General features: G+C 40.7%; 1 protein-coding gene across 1 annotated transcript; it reads left to right on the top strand.

The window, feature by feature from the left end:
• The first annotated feature begins 4,597 nt into the window (after positions 1–4,597).
• On the top strand, positions 4,598–18,000 carry phc1 (polyhomeotic homolog 1). Its single transcript, XM_051956707.1, is given in 15 exon segments — positions 4,598–4,749; positions 9,127–9,250; positions 9,349–9,459; positions 9,546–9,611; positions 9,690–9,833; positions 10,017–10,166; positions 10,761–11,274; positions 11,277–11,473; positions 12,958–13,090; positions 13,204–13,370; positions 13,442–13,505; positions 14,519–14,606; positions 15,685–15,859; positions 16,081–16,315; positions 17,357–18,000. Coding segments are annotated over 14 exon segments (2,316 nt in total). The 5' UTR covers positions 4,598–4,749; positions 9,127–9,130; the 3' UTR covers positions 17,509–18,000.
• The last annotated feature ends 939 nt before the right edge of the window (positions 18,001–18,939 follow it).

The raw sequence follows: 18,939 nt of genomic DNA, 5'->3' as shown, positions 1-18,939 counted from the left end.
CCTGTCCAAAATGTCTTGAAATGTGTTCAAATTGATTTTTTATTTAAAATTATGCACCATAAAATGACACTAAAAGTGTCAAAAATGACTTGAAACCTGTGAAAATAGAGTTAAACCTGCCTAAACGAGTTCAAAACTGTCCAAAATGTCTTGAAATGTGCCCAATGTAAGTTACAACTGTTAAAATTAGGTTAAACATGTCCCAAATGAGTTAAAACAGAACAAAGTATCTAAAAATCCACCCAAAATGAGTAACAATCTGTCTAAAATAACTTAAAACTTGTGCAAAATTAGTTAAAAACTGTCCAAAATATCTTGAAATTTGCCCTAAATCTCCCATAAATGACTTTAAAAGACTTTGAGATTCGTTCCAAGGATTCAAATCTGTACTAATTGAGTTTGAACTTTTAAAAGAATCATACAAAATGACCCAACTTTGCCCAAAGTTTGACCTTTGACCTTGCATAAAATTATTTTAAATTATTCAAAACGATCAAAAATGTGTTAAAATGTATTTTAAAATGTCCAAAATGACTTAAAACTTGTGCAAATATAGATAAAATCTGTCTAAAAAAGTTTTAAAAAACTGCCCAAAATGTCTTATAATGTGCTCAATATAAGTTACAACTGTTCAAAATGACTTTAAATGCTTAAAAAATAACCTCAAACTTGGATGTTTAAGTTTCCCTGAACCAGACTTCCGGGTTGTGCGTCATGACGTGTCGCCTCTCCACCGGAGCGCTGGCGGAGAACAAACAGAGCCGGTGAAAGGAGGCTCTGTGCCGCCGCTGCCGGCCGGCGGAGGCCCACCGGGGGCGGAGAACAAAAGGCCCGAGTGGCCGCAGCAGCCACACAAAGCTCGGTCACGCAGGAATCATGAGACCGACTCAGTGGGAGGCAAACAAACCGGAGAGCCGCTAATCTCCAGCGTGGAACAAATCTCTGCAAATTCTGCAGAAAAATGTGAGACTTTAAAGCCACTCGGTGGTCTGACAAGTTCCTTTAATTTACACTTTTATTAGAAGTGTTTTACTGACAGCACAGGATTTAGAATAATAAAATACAACATTTAGTCTGACCTGGAGGTTAAAAAAACATTCAGATGCATTTTAATAAAGTTAAATATTGGTATAATTAAAAAAGTTCATATATTATGTTTTTATTCTCCTTTCTTTATTCCTAGAGTGACACCAATGGCTGAAACCAAATTCCTTCTATGTTGTGGATACATTAAAGCTGATTCTAAAAAGGATTCAAAAATAGTTTCAAAATGACTTTAAATTTGTTCAAAAATCACCCTCTGTTCAAAAGTAGCTTAAAAAATCTCACAAAATGACTCAATTTTGCCCAAACTGTCTTTGACCTTCCATAAAACTATTTAGAATTATTCAAGACGATCAGAAATGGACTAAAGTGTGCATTAAAAGTGTCCAAAATTGCTTTAAACCTGTGCAAATACAGTTAAAATTTGTCTAAAATAAGTTAAAAACGTTTTTAAAAGTCTTGAAACGTGCCCAAAATAAGTTACAATTGTTCAAAGTGACTTTAAATGTTTTAAAATAACTCAAAGCTTGTGCACAGTTAGTTAAAAACTGTTCAAAACTATTCAAAATGATAAAAAAAATATGCTAAAATGTACATTAAAAGTGTCCAAAATTACTTAAAACCTGTGGAAATAGAGTTAAAATCTGTCTAAAATAAGTTAAAAGCTGAACAAAATGTGTTGAAATGTGCACAAAATAAATCAGAATTGTTCAAAAAGACTTTAAATGTTTAAAACCAACTCAAACCTTATGCAGAATTAGTTCAAACCTGTCCAAATGTGCCCAGAATAAATTCATTCTGTTCAAATTACATTTAAAGAACTGCACTGTCAGAATGTTTCCATAATTTTACATGACAGTGAAGGAGGAACGTTCTCAAACAAACTAAAAAATGTTTTCAGAACGTTTCCAGGCCTCAGGAGACCGGGCGTTTCTTTAGAAATGTTCCTGTAAGCTGATAAATGTGGAAATATTCCTTCTGCAATGTTCTGAGGATGTTTTTGTGATTTATTTATTTTTTGGTAACACATTATAGAACGCTCTTTCATAAAATATTCTGATAAACGAAGAACGTTCTCTGTGCAGCTTTCAGCAAATGAGAACATTCTGGGAACTAAAGAAAGAAAGAAACGCCCCTCTGAAGTCATTACCCGAGCGTTCCAGAACTTCTGCAGAACGTTTTTAAAACAGCAGCGTTCTAGGTGAGAACTTTCAAACAGAACGTTAAAATGAGAGCAGAAAGGAGAAGGAAGTGGAGGCTGACCAAACCGAAAACAAACCAAACCGTAAATCATGAGGTTTGCAGGAAACAAATCTAAGCCAGAGAGACGTTCCTCTGGGTTCTCTCCCTGATAATCACATCCTCCCTGTCAGACCAGGAGATGCTGGTTTCCGTGGCAACGTGACGGAATCCAGACGGATGCTGAGACCAGAAGAAGACCGTCGGTTCTAGAAGAATCTGCTGCTGTGATGCGTTCAGGGCCTGAACTTCTGCAGCTGGTTTCCGTTTCGAGGTTTGACGTTTTCAGCTTTGATGAAATGACGGTGATTCCCCTCAGAGACGAAGGAGGAGGAGGAAGTCGCCCACATTCGAGGGAACCTGAAGCTTCTGATGAAAAGTCTATGACACAACCGACATCCGGACATTATCCTCCTCCAGCTTTTTATTCGTCAGATTCAGCAGCAGAAAGAAACAAAATGTAGAAATAAATCCAGAAACTAAAAACACTGAAGCATGCAAACTTGTACCTTCTTCTTCTTCTTCTTCTTCTTCTTCCTGTACACAGTCTGTTTGGTTTTTTTTTTTCCCTGAGTTATTCTAAAAAGTAAATAAGTAACCCACGTTCTCCTACGCTGTAAAAATAAATTATTTTTTAAACAATATTCAAGTAATTTCTTAAACAATTTTCACTTATTATAGAGATTTCTCTGTTCATTTGTTGTCTTACAATGTTTAGCTACAAAATAACGCTATTTTAACAGTATTTAAACAATAAAAATGTATTTAAATGCTGTATTTTGATCAACTCTGGCTCTTCTCTGACTGTAAACGTCATAATATAAAATTAATATGATGAAGCTTCAGAGTCGCTGAGGTCAGAAGGTCGTTAATTTATCTCTAAATCTGCAGGACTGTGGAGCTCTGAGCTGTTTACTGATGGAAACTCTGTGTGACAGCGCCGCCTCATGGTTCTGGTCTGTCATTGATCCAAACAGGATGGAAGAAGGAAGGAAGGAGGACAAAGAGAATGAGAAGAAGGAGAAGAAGAAGAAATGGGAGGAGGTGGAGAAAGGGGAGCAAACGAACTAAATTCATTGATGAATTTTGACAGTTTTTTTTTTACATTTTTCCGACTATAAAACTGGTTCCTCTTGTTCCTCAGTGATCAGAGTCTTCATGTCCTCCATCAGTCCACCACTAGTTCTAGTGTCTAACAGTCTTTCTCCAGGTCTCCACTGGGATTTGGTTCCTCCAAGTGTCCGTCTCCGGCTCTTTTAAGGCTTCCAAACAGCTCAAATTCATCATTAATGTCCAAAACAAACCTGCGGGTTCAGATAAAACTCACTCTGATGGATAATTTTTGGTTTCACTGTGTGTTGAACCAAACTGGAGCTCTGTAACAGTCAGAGCTATAAAACATGTTTCAGAGCTAGAAGTAAACATCAGGAGCAGAACAAAAGCCTGAGGAGGATTTATTTGACCTACATATGGATGCAGAGGAAGAACACACCCATCCAGACGTGTCAGGACTCACAGCTGGTTTACGAGGATTGGCAAAGAGGAAAAGTGTGAAGCAACACGGGATGAATTAAATTTGCGTAAGAGTGAGTCAACAGCTGCACATGTTGTCTCTTAAACATGTGGGTATACACCAGTCTGACTGAAGGAAGAGGAGAAAGAAGAGGAGGAGAAGAAGAAGCAGAAAAAGAAAGAGGAGAGGAAGGAGGAGGAGAAGACGAAGATCAAGACAACGAAGAAGAAGAGGCACACAAATCTACATATTTAATGTTTTTCTTATTTATTGTCATTCATTTGGTGTTTTTTTTATTCTGTTGCTCATATGTTATTATTTTCATTTCGTTTTTAAAAAAAATAATTCACCATCCTTGATGCTTTGACGACTTTCTTCACCTGATAAGATAATCCTTTGAAGGGTATTCGTTCATGTCAACTAAACATCTTCAATTAAACTGAGAAGTCAGTACGTAGGTTGATTTTTATACATCTTATTTGTTTTACTTTATTATCTGTACATTTTGTGCGTGTGTACACAAAAGAGGAAGAAAAACTTGGGGTTTGACTGTTTTTTTTTTCATTTTCTTTCGCTTGTTGGGTTTTTTGTTATTTATTTTGTTGGATTTGTTTTTGCATATGTTTAGTTTGCTTTGTTTATAATGTTTTGTTTGTTGTTTTGTTTATTTGTTGTATTTTTGCTATGTTTGTATATATTTGTTTTGTTGTTTTATTCGTTTTATTTAAATAAATTCAGACGTTGTACTCTTCTCTCCCACCAGCAGGGGGCGGGATCACATGAGCCGCCGTGACGCTAAAAACAGGCGCAGAAGAAGAAGGGAGGCGTTAAGGGGCGGGGCCTGGCTGGAGGTAAAACCAGATTCTGTTGCTTCGGTACTTTTTAAATCTTCATTCCGCGGCTCTGAGCGGAATAAAAACTGGAGCTGTAGCTGCAGACGGACAAAAGAAAAGGTATAAACTGAAAACACGGAGAAGCTTCACCCGCTGGCAGCAGCTAAACTCAGCTAACTGCTAATTCTGCTGCAGAAAGCTGCGAGCTTGCTAACAGTTAGCTGCAGCTTTTCCACTGAATAAGTCGTTAAATGTTCTCAATAAACCAACAAATCCGCTGCTTTTATCCACTCCGTCCTCTGCTTCCTCTCTGCTACGGACGTTTTTATTCGGTTTAATGTGTCGGACTGCCGCTAGGTTAGCCGGCTAGCTCTGATCCATTGTAGTTATCCTCCGTTGGTGGGATTTTCAACTTTTTCCTCCATGTTGTTCTTTCTCTCATCCATCATGTTGACAGCTGCTCTGTTCAGAGAAAACAGCAGAAAAAAACAGAAAGCTGGAGACAGTTTGGTTTTTACTGCACAGACGAAGTGTTAATGTTAGCTTGAATAAGTTAAAGTTGTTCACAGCAGATCTCTGGAGGCCAAACTGCTCATTTTCTGCTCTCAGTCCTTTAATTTACTGGGTCAGTATAACATTGAGGGACTTTTGAAGAGACTATTTGTGGTTGTTTTGTGTCGATTTGTTGTTAATTTTGTTTCTGTTTGTGGTTGCTTTGTGTCTATTTCTGGTTGTTTTGTGTCTATTTCTGGTTGTTTTGTGTCGATTTGTGGTTGTTTTGTGTCTGTTTGTGGTTGTTTATGTCTATTTCTGATTGTTTTTTTCTATTTCTGATTGTTTTTTTCTATTTCTGATTGTTTTTGTCTATTTCTGATTGTTTTGTGTCTGTTTGTGGTTGCTTTGTGTCTATTTGTGGTTGCTTTGTGTCTATTTGTGGTTGCTTTGTGTCTATTTGTGGTTGTTTTGTGTCTATTTGTGGTTGTTTTGTGTCTCTTTGTGGTTGTTTGTGTCCATTTCTGATTGTTTTGTGTCTGTTTGTGGTTGTTTATGTCTATTTCTGATTGTTTTTTTCTATTTCTGATTGTTTTTGTCTATTTCTGATTGTTTTGTGTCTGTTTGTGGTTGCTTTGTGTCTATTTGTGGTTGTTTTGTGTCTGTTTGTGGTTGCTTTGTGTCTATTTGTGGTTGCTTTGTGTCTATTTGTGGTTGTTTTGTGTCTGTTTGTGGTTGTTTTGTGTCTGTTTGTGGTTGTTTTGTGTCTGTTTGTGGTTGTTTTGTGTCTGTGTGTGGTTGCTTTGTGTCTATTTCTGATTGTTTTGTGTCTGTGGTTGCTTTGTGTCTGTTTGGTTGTTTTGTGTCTGTTTGTGGTTGTTTTGTGTCTATTTGTGGTTGTTTTGTGTCTATTTCTGAATGTTTTGTGTCTGTCTGTGGTTGTTTTGTGTCTGTTTGTGGTTGCTTTGTGTCTATTTCTGATTGTTTTGTGTCTGTGGTTGCTTTGTGTCTGTTTGGTTGCTTTGTGTCTGTGTGTGGTTGCTTTGTGTCTGTGTGTGGTTGCTTTGTGTCTGTGTGTGGTTGTTTTGTGTCTATTTCTGATTGTTTTGTGTCTGTTTGTGGTTGTTTTGTGTCTGTGTGTGGTTGCTTTGTGTCTGTTTGGTTGTTTTGTGTCTGTTTGTGGTTGTTTTGTGTCTGTTTGTGGTTGTTTTGTGTCTGTTTGTGGTTGTTTTGTGTCTGTTTGTGGTTGTTTTGTGTTTATTTGTGGTTGTTTGTGTCTGTTTGTGGTTGTGTTGGGGTTTTATCATTTTCTGTCTCGCTTTTGTCATTTTATATCTGGTTTTTGTCGTTTTCTTTCTCGTCTGTTTTGGGATTTTCAACTTTTCCTCCATGTTGTTCTTTCTCTCATCCATCATGTTGACAGCTGCTCTGTTTGAAGAAAACAGCAGAAAAGACCAGAAAGCTGGAGACAGTTTGTTTTTTACTGCACAAAGTGTTCATGTTGTTCACAGCTGATCTCTGGAGGCCAAACTGCTCATTTTCTGCAGACAGACCACAACATGAGAAGTCATAGACAGAATAATAAGCTTTTTGAGAAAACCCTCAGCTGATTAAGAAACCTGGACCAGTTTGTTTTGCTTTTTCTATCATTGAGTAAACCCTGCATTACAATTTAAATTGCATACATTTTTCTAGTTCTGCTCAGGACCTCAGATTAGTATTTCATTTTCAACATTTTTGAGGTGATTTTAGTTTGATTCCTCTCATACATTTTTTTTTTTGTCACGTGAAACACTTCTTGAGTAAGTTTGGATGAATTTGAAGTAATTCTGGACACTTTTAATTCCCCTTGAACACATTTCAAGTCTATTTAGACCAATGCTGTGTGTGTTTTGAGAAGTTTTTGCCCCTTTGAACAAGGTTTGAGTCATTCTGGACACATTGTAGTCTCCATTTGTGTCTTACTTGTGTTATTGTGTCTCATTTTTGTCATTTTGTGTCTCATTTCAAGTCTCTGATTATTTTTTTTAAGCATTTCTAACCCGTTGGATGAGGTTTGAATCATTTTGGACACGTTTTGCTCTCCATTTGTGTCTTACTTGTGTTGTTGTCTCATTTTTGTTCATTTTGTGTCTCGGTTTTGTTGTCGTGTCTCTTTTTGTCACTTCGTTTCTTGGTTTTGTGTCTCGTTTTAACTCCTCTTGAACACACTTCAAATCTATTTGGACAGATGTTGTGCGTATTTTGAGCAGTTTCTGCCCTTTTGGCAATAAAATCTTAAAAACAATTCTGAAGTAGACAGGAAGCCAGTGGAGTGAGGCTAAAACTAAAATACTTCTGTAGACGTTTCTGAGCAGATGTGGAGCCAGACCAGCCTGCTACAGGAAGAACATCCTCTGCTGGGCTTTTTGTGTGAGTCCATCCTCTCTGCCTCTTCTCTTAGACCCTCCAGAAAAACGTGATTATGCGATCGCATGAATTCCCGCATTAATCACCAAAATGCCGCTGATTATGCAGGGGTCAATTATTTCCCAAAAGGCCGCATAATACCCGCAAAACAGCACATCATTCCCGCAAGAATCTCACATTTCCACAAAAAAAAGAGAAATATGCGGGTCCCGCTTGATTTCACAATTTCCGCATAAAATGAGAAAACTATAACCAAAATAAATGGAGTTGTGAGTTTTTATGTGATGCCCGGCCTGACGTCATCAGTTCACGCATTCACACCAGGCGTGAACTAACCGTGACGTCACCCGTTGGTTTCAACGACGAGAAAATGAAGCCCGGATTTTGCTACTTCCTGGTCGCCGTTTTGGATTTTTTGGAGCCAGTGACGTAAAAAGCGTCATCAAACAGGCTGGACCGGAGAGCAACTAGGGGCAGGATTGGCTGAGGACTCTCTTATCCCGCCCACATTTTACCGCAGAGGCTTCTGTTGCTGTCTATCAAGTATAGCCACGCCCCCTGGCTCCTCCAACTTTAACGATTTATTTAAAATTCAGTATTGATTTATTTTAAGATCGGCCACCTGATCTCTCATTTTGACCATGAAAACTAACGGGAAAACATCCTGAGCTGTAGAACATCAGTCTATCAAATTTTATTTTTTCCGGTGATGAATTGGGGTCTATGGAGAAAAAGCTTTTTGGAGCCAACCCTAGTGGACGGCGTGATATTGCAAGTTCCGGGTTGGCTTCAATTCTGGAGCCAGATGCTACGTCCATCTTTATATACAGTCTATGATTCACACACACACTAGAAGCACGAGCTGATGCGGAGCGCAGTGCCAGTGTTGCCAACTTAGCGACTTTCTCGCTAAATCTAGCGACTTTTCAAAGCGTCCTAGCGACTTTTTTTTTCAAAAGCGACTAGCCACAAATCTAGTGATTTTTTTCTGCCGTTTTGGAGACTCTGACAGGAAAACTGGGATCATTCTGCAGTTACTGTTTTCAACAAGCAGCAGGTGCTGCTGTGAGCTCCTCCCCCTCCCAAAGTCCAGTAACCCCACAGCAGTCTCAGTGTCTGATTAGAGGACACATCACTCCGCGGCCAGACGGCAGGTGAATCGCGCATATTTTTGCATATTTCACAACTGTTCGCATACTTTGCAACTTTCCGCTATATCCTCGCATAAAATGGCATAAAAACCCTGCATATTTATTCGCATAATCAAGGATTTTAGCCCGTGTTTTTCTGGAGAGTCTATTCTCTACTGATATGGAGTGGGGACTGTACGACTCTCCTGGTCCTCCTGAAGTCTATGACGACTTCCTTTGTTTTGATGCTGCACAACACCCTGCCAGATGTTGGACCTCCTGCCTCATTGGTCTCATTGTTGTCCCTGATAAGGCCTACCGCTGTAGTATCGTCGGCAGACTTTATCGGGGTGTTGGAGGAGTGGGTCCAGGGTGAAGAGGGTAGATGAACAGATGTGTAGGAGATGGAAAGTCTTGATGCTGCTCGGTCAATCTGTCTGTGTGTTTTTTGGTTGTTTTTGAGCAGAAACATGGACGGAGGTGAAGAACAAACCACAGGCAGCACCACTAATGGAACTCCTCAGACCGGTGGGAACTCTCGTGCACCTCAGATAGCGCACATGTCTCTGTATGAGAGGCAGGCTGTACAGGTGAGTTAAAGCTGTGATGATGACCAGGTGAAAGTCGTACGCTGCAAGTAGCATTTAAATGAAAAGCCTCGTTGTTAAAGCGCTGTGTGTTTGTTCAGGCCCTTCAGGCTCTGCAGAGGCAGCCTCAGGCAGCTCAGTACTTCCAGCATCTGATGCTGCAGCAGCAGATCAGCAGCGCACAATTCCACAACCTGGCCGCAGTGCAACAGGTAACCAGGAATACGACGCAAACTTAGAGTCAAAATGTTAAACAGAAGCATCACAGCCTGTTCTGTCCGTTATCTTCTGAATCCAGGCCACGCTCGCTGCCAGCCGCCAGTCCAACACTCCCAGTAACAGCATGCCCCAAGTCGCCACCACTGTGAGTCTCATTATTTTCTCACTAAGCTGGCCTTTAAAAGCAGGAGATCAGTTTTAAACAGAATCCTGCTCCTCTCAGGTGAACATCAGCACCACGTCAGCAGGAGGAACAACGAGCAGCCCTCGTCCTCACGGTCCGGCTACGTCTGCTACGACCACCGCCCTGAACCAGTCGGTGCTGCTGGGAGGAAACTCTGCAGGACAGGGACCCATGTTTCTCAGGGTGAGTTAGAAAGTAGCGTCCATTTAGAAGTACTAAACCATTAAATACCTGCATGTTGCATGAATTCATATCACAGATTTTTGTGCATTATGTTGATATTTTCTGTTATTCATAACTAAACATTTGCATCCTACAACTGTTAGAGTAGAGTACATTTCCATCTTTCTCTGCTGTTCTCTCCAGGCTCTCAGGGCTCCTCTCGCCTCTCAGCTCATCTTCATGCCCGGTGGAACGGCAACGGCTACCGTGGCAACGGTTGCTCAGACTCCGCCACAGCAACAGCAGCAGCAACACGAGGGAGCTTCTACCACCACCCAGTCTGACAACGACCAGGTCAGAGTTCTGGTACCCTTAAAGTGGCATAAAGCTATTTAACCGTCTGAAGTTTATGTCTCACCCTTCTCGTATTAATCTTAGCATTAGTATTAGCATTGGCGTTAGCATTAACAACATTGATTTTGTAAGACTCATTTTATCAACAAAGCTCTAAAATATTAGTCCATGGCATTGTATTTTCAAGGCAAAAACTGAAGTAAATATCAGTGTTGTTAACGCTAATGCTAATGCTAGTAAGACTCATTTTGTCAACAAAGCACTAAGATATTAGCCCATGACGTTGTATTTTCAATCCAAAAATTGAAGTAAATATCAGTGTTGCTTATGCTAGCAATAATGCAGATGTTAACACTAACACTAAGACTGATTTTGTCAACAAAAACACTAATATATTCGTCCATGACGTTGTGTTTTCAAGTCAAAAACTGAAGTAAATATCAATGTTGTTAATGCTAAGGCTAATGCTAGGTTAGTGGGACCTGCCAAAGTAAGACTCTTTTTGTCAACAAAGCATTAAGATGTTAGTCGATGACGTTGTGTTTTCAAGCCAAAACTGACAGACATTTTCTCACCATGACGTCCTCCTCTCAGGTCCAGAACCTGGCTCTCCAATGTGCGTCCACTCCTAAAGCTGCCGCCGTAAAGTCGGAGCTTCCAGAGAGGAAGGACGGTTTTGCGGTCGGCCAACAGCAGAGCTTCCCTCAGACGGCTCAGCAGCAGCAGGTCCAGCCTCAGCAGCAGCAGATCTCCAAAGCCAGCTTCCCCCAGCAGACCAGCTCCAGCCCCCTGACCGTGAAGACCGTCACTCCTGCCGCCTCTGTAGCTCCGTCCTCCTCCTCCTCCACGGCTCTGCCCCTCTCCCAGCTCCTCCTGTCCTCCTCCGCCGCCCCTGTCATCCTGGTGCCCACCTCCAGCGTGCCCACCTCCACCCAGGGCTACCCCATCGGCTCGGTGGCGCCCAAAGCCAACGTCAACACTCAGACCCTGGTGGTCCAGCCGCTGCAGCAGGCCAGCGCCAACGTGGACAAAGGTCCGGTCCCCATCCAGCCCAAGACGGCTCAGGGACACCGGCTACCGGTGCAGCTGCCCCCCCGACACCCTCCCCCATCCTCCCGGCCCCTCCCAGTAACAGCCAGGTGACCTCCGGGGGCCACGGCGCTCCTCACATCCCTGTGCAGCTGGTGGGAGCCAGGCAGGGCCTATCCGGCAGCGCTCAGGCTGTAGCTCTGGCTCTGGGTCGGACCACCACCAGCAGCAGCAGCCAGGACGGTCCGTCTGGAGCTCCAGTCAACAACACTGCTGTGGTAAGACTGAAGGATGTGCTGCTTTAGGACAGATTAATACCTTCATACACTACCATATCCGTTAAAGTTGCTCTATATTAAAGTTGCTCTATATCACAGCGCTCGATTTAAGGCCGAGAGGTCCGGTCGCCCAAATGACATTTTTTGGGCCACCAATATACGTCAATTTAGACATTTTTAGAAGCCAAAATCAACTTCTAGTGGCCAAAAAAATTAATCCTACTTTTTTTGGGGGGTGGGGGGGTGGGGGGCGATTTAATTTGAAATTAAATCTGCGGATCTGCGGAAAATTGCCATCCCTGAAACTTGGATTTGGAGGTCAGTAGCCCAAATCAAAATATTTGGGCCCCTAACCAGCGTGTTTTTTGGCATTTTTGGTCGCCAAAATCGGTTTTTAGTCGCAAATGGCGGCCTGGCGACTGTCTAAATCGAGCGCTGTATCAGTTAAAGTTGGTCTGCATTAAAGTTGCTCTATATCAGTTAAAGTTGCTCTATATTAAAGTTGCCCTGTATTAAAGTTGCTCTAAAGGGGTTAAAGTTGTTCTTCATAAGTTAAAGTTGCTCTATATCAGATAAGCTGCTCTATATTAATTAAAGTTGCTTTATATTAAAGTTGCTACAAATTAGTTAAATTTGCTCTGCATTAATTAAAGTTGCTCTATAGTAAAGTTGCTATGTTTTACTTAAAGTTGCTATAAGTAAGTTAAAGTTGTTCTAAATGATCTAAAGTTGCTCTAATTGAGTAAAAGTTGCTCTATATTAGTTACAGTTGCTCTATATTAGTTACAGTTGCTCTAAATGATCTAAAGTTGCTCTATATTAGTTACAGTTGCTCTATATTAGTTACAGTTGCTCTAAATGATCTAAAGTTGCTCTATATTAGTTAAAGTTGCTCTATAATAGTTACAGTTGCTCTAAATGATCTAAAGTTGCTCTAAATGATCTAAAGTTGCTCTATATTAGTTAAAGTTGCTCTATATTAGTTAAAGTTGCTCTAAATGATCTAAAGTTGCTCTAATTGAGTTAAAGTTGCTCTAAATGATCTAAAGTTGCTCTATATTAGTTACAGTTGCTCTAAATGATCTAAAGTTGCTCTATATTAGTTACAGTTGCTCTAAATGATCTAAAGTTGCTCTAATTGAGTTAAAGTTGCTCTATATTAGTTAAAGTTGCTCTAAATGATCTAAAGTTGCTCTAATTGAGTTAAAGTTGCTCTAAATGATCTAAAGTTGCTCTATATTAGTTAAAGTTGCTCTATATTAGTTACAGTTGCTCTATATTAGTTACAGTTGCTCTAAATGATCTAAAGTTGCTCTAATTGAGTTAAAGTTGCTCTATATTAGTTAAAGTTGCTCTAAATGATCTGAAGTTGCTCTAATTGAGTTAAAGTTGCTCTAAATGATCTAAAGTTGCTCTATATTAGTTACAGTTGCTCTATATTAGCTAAAGTTGCTCTAAATGAGTTGCTGTAAATGTGCTGTCAGATGAAGCCTGCTGTTGGCTCTCTGAAGAGGAAATCTGACTGTGATGCAGTGAATGAGATGACGGAACCTTCAGACTGTGCAGCTGTGAAGGATTCTGCTCCTCCTTTGTCTCCAGCACCCACCAAGGACTCAGGTTTGTGTTAAAATGTGTAAAAAGCGACACATACTTACTGTAATGTGACTGTAACTGCCTCCATCACACCTTAAACTCTCCTTTAACTGCAGGTATCTGTTCTCCATCCTCAGCTCCTCCGGTAGAAGCTGCCTTCTCCTCTCCTCCCACCCTCTCACTGCCTCTCCCTCTGTCCAGAGTTGGAGATAAAGCTCCGGTTCCTCAGGCGGTGGTCAAACCTCAGGTTCTCACTCACCTCATCGAGGGCTTTGTGATCCAGGAGGGAGCCGAGCCTTTCCCCGTGAGTCCCTCTAAAACCTGTGGATGAAGGCTTTAAAGGTGAACGTCTCCTCACTGTGTCTCCTTCAACAGGTCGCCGGACTCCTCAAAGACAGAGACTTTGCTCTGGTGGGCCGAACAGAGAACGGACCTCCCTGTAAGTTCTGCTTCATTGCCTCAGTCAGTTTGGTTCCTTTAAACATGTGGACGACTTTCCAGGGTGGAAAAATTACAGCGTTGTTCATAATGCAGGGTTCCCACGGTCCTTGAAAATTCTGAAAAGTCCTGGAAAAAAAAGTGATCCTGGAAAGTCATGGAAAAGTCCTGAAATACTGCCACAAATCAGGTGGTCCTGGAATTAGGATTATCAGCTAAAAAAGTCATTGAAAGTCCTTGAATTCAGTGTTGCATGGATGTTGGTTGTGCTCAATATTCTACAGTGTGTCATGTCTACACCTATCACATGGCTATGGCAGCCATGCACGTGCACACATAGACCTAAAGTTACTGATTATGAATGTCCCATTATTCACTTTGTATTATGTTACATAATGTATATTAGTAGGCTATTACATTACATATATTAGTAGGCTATCATAGTATCATGTACAATTTATGTGGCCATGACTCTGGAAAGATTGGTGCATTGTTATGTAGTTGTAGAAACGTTCCCTTAAGGTGGTGGTCTGCTTTCTGTTCTGCTGAAATAGCATCTATAGCTTAGTAGTGTGCACAATAATTTTGCTGAATTTTTGTAGTTGGTATTTTACCTGACACTTTAATGTTGTTCTCTAACACAGGTAGACTATATAGCATAATAAAGTGGGTGCAATCGGCTGGCTGTAAGGGGTGGAGGAGGCCAGAAAGATTAGTTTGTATGAGAAAATTGTTTCAGAAATTCCGTTCAAAGTCCTGGAAATTGGATGATTTTTATCCTGGAATATCCTGGAAAAGTCCTGGAATTTAGTTTTCAAATTTCAGTGGGAACCCTGATAATGGTTTACAAAGAGACAGTTCATTACATGTGAACATTACCAGAATGTTTTTTTTTTTTCACTAAAACGGAGGGAAACGTTGGTTATCGATCAGTTTCTATGCTGTGATTTTCCTGATCTGAACTGATTGTGACTCCTCTGGTTGAGCTAAAGCGTCGTTTTATCGTTCAATCAGTGTTGAAGTGTGAGTACTGTGGAAGCCTCGCTCCTGCCAGCCAGTTCAGAGGATCCAAGAGGTTCTGCTCCAACACCTGCGCTAAGAGGTAACGTCTCCATTTCCATCAGTGTGGAGAACAGAGCTTCAGGAGAATGGGACCAGAGTTTGTGTCTTTGTCGTCTTCTTGTGTCTTTTTTTTGTATGTGTGTGTCTTTTTGTGGTCATTTTGTGCGTTTCTCGTTGTTTCGTGTTTCTCTATGGCGATTTTTTTTGTCTCTTTGTGTTCTTGTTGTCTCTGGTGTTGTTTGTTTTGTGTCCCTGCAGTAATTTTGTGTGTTTCATGGATGTTATGTGTGGTTTCTCTGGTTGTTTTGTGTCTCATTTTATCCGTTCTGTGTCTTTTTGTGATTGTTTTGTGTCTCTTTTTGTTTATTTTGAGTATCTCTGCGGTTATTTTGCACATCTTTCCTGTTTATTTTTTGTTTTTTGACATGTATTGCTGGTTGTTTTTGTCTCTTTGTGGTCATTTTGTGTCCCTGCAGTAATTTTGTGTGTTTCATGGATGTTATGTGTGTCTTTGTGCTTGTTTTGTGTCTCATTTTATCCATTCTGTGTCTTTTTGTGGTTGTTTTGTGTCTCTTTTTGTTTATTTTGTGTGTCTTTGTGGTAAATGTTTCTTTTTTTGATTATTTGTGTGTCTCTGCAGTTATTTTGCACAGCTTTCTGTTTATTTTTTGTTTTTTTGACATTTATTGCTGGTTGTTTTTTTCCCTTTGTGTTTATTTTATGTCTCTTTGTGGTCATTTTGTGTATTTAATGGATGTTATGCGTGTCTTTGTGCTTGTTTTGTGTCTCATTTTATCCATTCTGTGTCTTTTTGGTTGTTTCGTGTGTCTTTTGTTTATTTTGTGTGTCTTTGTGCTTGTTTTGTTCCTCTTCGTGGTCATTTTGTGTCTCGTATTTGTTTTGTGTCTCTTGCTGGTCGTTGTTTATCTCTTCTTGTTTATTTTGTGTCTTTCTCTTTATGGTCTCCTGACTCATGACGACATCGGGGTCCAAACAGTCTCTGAAGTTTTTCCAAAATAAAACGAGAGTAAAATAAGACTTCAGGAACTGTAATAAACCGTAGCAGGTGAACAGGTGACAGTGTGAGGTCGATCTTTAATGAATGTTTGACCTTCCAGGTACAACGTGAGCTGCAGTCAGCACTTTAAGAGCAGCAGAGGAAGAGCTGCAGGTCAGACGGCGGCGGCAGCTCCAGCTCCTTCAGAGAGTTCAGCCAGAAGAAGAGGTTCATCACGCAGGAGCAGCTCCAACATCTCCTCCAGCAAGACGTCCAGCAAGCATCTACCGGTCAAGGTGAGCGCCGTGGATGATTCAGCTGATGAAGGCAGTCACATCAGGGGCTGGATGGACGAATCCGTCAGCTGTTTGGTCCCGAAAATAATGAAACCTGTGGATGAGAGTTTCCTCAAATGTCCAGAGATCTTCAGTTTGCTGTCACAGAGGAAGGAAACCAGAAAACGGTCACATTGAAGGAGCTGAAGTCACAGAATTCGTTGTCGTATTTTGTGTTTTAGTGTCACTCCGAGTCCAGTCGCTCTGAGGACGCCTCCAGCGACGGTGAGGAAGAGGAGGACGACTCTCCTTCGCTGTCTCCCAGCTCCTCCCACTCCTGCCGGGCCGACCTCAGCGCCCCTCAGTCCGACAGCTCGGCGCCGGGAAGCCTCCCACCAGAGGGCGCCAGCTTCCTGTCTGCCACGCCGGCCCAGTGGAGCGTAGAGGAAGTCTGCAGGTTCATCTCCTCACTGCAAGGTGGGAGAACATAGACGAGGATAGATTAGATACTGGAATATGTTTTTGTTATGTGATTAATTCCATCCAGATAAATGCTGATCACTGCTGATTTTTAATGAAGAAGAGCAGAAAATGGTTTAATTTGAATTTCTAATCATAATTTATGTTAAAACAACAATTAAAAACATGCATGAATACAAATATCTGAGGAAGAAAAGCACTCAGAGAGCAGTACTCAGCTGTAACAAAACAACCAAAATGAGCAGCAAAAGGACACAAATGTGGTGCAAAATGACAGAAAAGGACAGAACTGTCTTTTTTTGTGTTAATTCTGTCATTTTGTGTGTGTTTTATTGTGTTTTGTGTCATATTTTTATTTTTTTATGTCATTTTCTGTCTGGTTTTGGTTGTTTTCTTTTTTTTTGGGACGGTTTTGTCTCGTTTTGGTTATTTTGCGTTACGTTTTTCTTGTATTGTGTCTGATTTCGGGTGTTTCTTGTCTCTTTGGAACAGTTATTTTCTCTGGTTTTCTTCCTTTTTTGTTTTTGTATTGGGCTTTTCTTTTCAGATAGTCTGTGTTTCTTTGTGGCCATTTTGTTTTTCTTGTGGCATTTTTGTGTAACTTTGTCTTTCCAGTCATTTTGTGTCTTGTTTGTGTGGTTTCATGTCGCTTTATGACACTTTTGTCTGGTCTTTGTCATCATTAATCTCTTTTTTTCTTGTTTTGTGTCTCTTTTTTTGGTCATTTTGCACCACTTTTGTGTCATTTTTTGTCTCCTTTTGGTTGTTTTATGTCACATTTTTCTTGTATTGTGTCATTTTGTGCCTGATTTTAGGTTCTTTCGTGTCTCTTTGGAACAGTTTAGTCTCTTTTCGGTCATTTTTGTCTGGTCTGCGTCCTGTTTTGTGTTTGTTTTATTGTGTTTTGTGTCATTTTCTGTCTAGTTTTGGTTGTTTTATTTGTCTCTTTCTGTGGTCGTTCTCCGTCATTAAATCTCAGACTCGTCAGTTATCATATTTTCTTCTGATTGCGTGTCGTTGCGTTTCCGTTGCCTCCAGGCTGCGAGGAGCTGGCCGCTCAGTTCCTGTCGCAGGAGATCGACGGCCAGGCTCTGCTGCTGCTGCGAGAGGACCACCTCATCTCCACCATGAACATCAAGCTGGGACCCGCTCTGAAGATCTGCGCCTCCATCAACGGCCTGCGGGAGTGAAGCTGAGGGGCACTGGGACCCTGAAGCAGCCTGAGGTCCTGGAGGACGGTCAGGTCAGATGTTTACTGTCAGGACTGTGAATGTGAGACTGGAGCTCCTCGCTGGTTTGTTCTCGGTGCTACGTCGGTTCCTCCAGATCGGGAACGTTGCCTTCTTGCTGTTCTCCAAACGGTGCTTTGACTTCAGCGACCACGTGGAGGTTCAGTCCGTTCATTTCTTCTTTTAGCTGTGTTTTGTTTTTGTTTTTTCAGGAGAACCGGACTCTCTCTCCGCCTGGTGGTTTTTTAGTTCCTTTAGCAGCTGTTGAAGTTTAGTTTTTTGTGGTTTTACCATTTTCTACTACAATCAGAATTATTTTTCCATGGATACGGTGTAGTTTTAGCAGCTTTAATCAACCTAACTACCTGAAATAGGTGTTCCTCATGGCTGGCTCTGTAAGGGTCTGTACATGGATGCAGTACTACCAATAAATAAAACCAGTTACTGCAGGAATCTGACTTTATTCCTCTCACTCACAAACACACAAACGGTTTATTTACACTTCAGAGATGAACAGAATTCATGTCGGCACATCTTCTTCATTCAAACATGAATGTAAACCTTCATATATTAACAGGATTCCTGTACATCGGTCAGATTTACACATTTCAAAGTCTGTTAGTGCAAAATTAGTGGAGCTGCAACGGCTAATCGACCAATCAGATTGTTTGTTTTTGCTTTAGTCACTTCATTCATCATCAGTTTGTTGGAGGTTGAAGTTCTTGAACCCAAAAAGCTGCAAAATTTGAGACTACAACCAACAAATGTTTGGCATTTCTCATTTAGAGACGGTTTAACAGTGTTGTCCGGATGATTTCTCGGGTGTTTATCGACATATTTTTCACCATTTTCTGTCTTTTGAGAGACCAAAAAAATGACGGATCAATCCAGAAAACGATCAACAATCTGAATTAAAATCTTATTCACAGTCCTGATGTGGAAGACGTGAGGACAGTTGGTTGTTTGGCTGTGAAAATATTCAGTTTAGTGTCATTGAGGAGGAAAGAAACCAGAAAATATTCACAAGGAAGAAGCTGCAGTCACAGAATTTGGACTTTAGAAATCTAAATTGTGTGATTTCAGCTTCTTCATTTTGAATATTTTCTTTACTCTGTGACAGCAAACTGAAGATCTCTGGATTAAACAGACATTTGCTCCACATTTTTAGACCCTTTAGAGACAAATGATCCACATATTCCTCTACGATAACACCAGTCTTTTGTTGCAGCCAGATTTAGCTATCCTGTTCTTTATCAAAGGAAAACTTAATGCGCTGGAAGAAACGCCCCTCTCAAAACAAGAAAAAAAAAACACATTTCAAGGAACTTTCACCTTGAAATAAGTGAAAAATCTGCCAATAGAACAAGTGGAAAACGGCTCGGTAAGATTTCT

Source organism: Acanthochromis polyacanthus, chromosome 12, assembly GCF_021347895.1.
Source record: "Acanthochromis polyacanthus isolate Apoly-LR-REF ecotype Palm Island chromosome 12, KAUST_Apoly_ChrSc, whole genome shotgun sequence".
Classification (NCBI taxonomy): Eukaryota; Metazoa; Chordata; class Actinopteri; family Pomacentridae; genus Acanthochromis; species Acanthochromis polyacanthus.
This window is presented reverse-complemented; position numbering and strand designations above follow the sequence as displayed.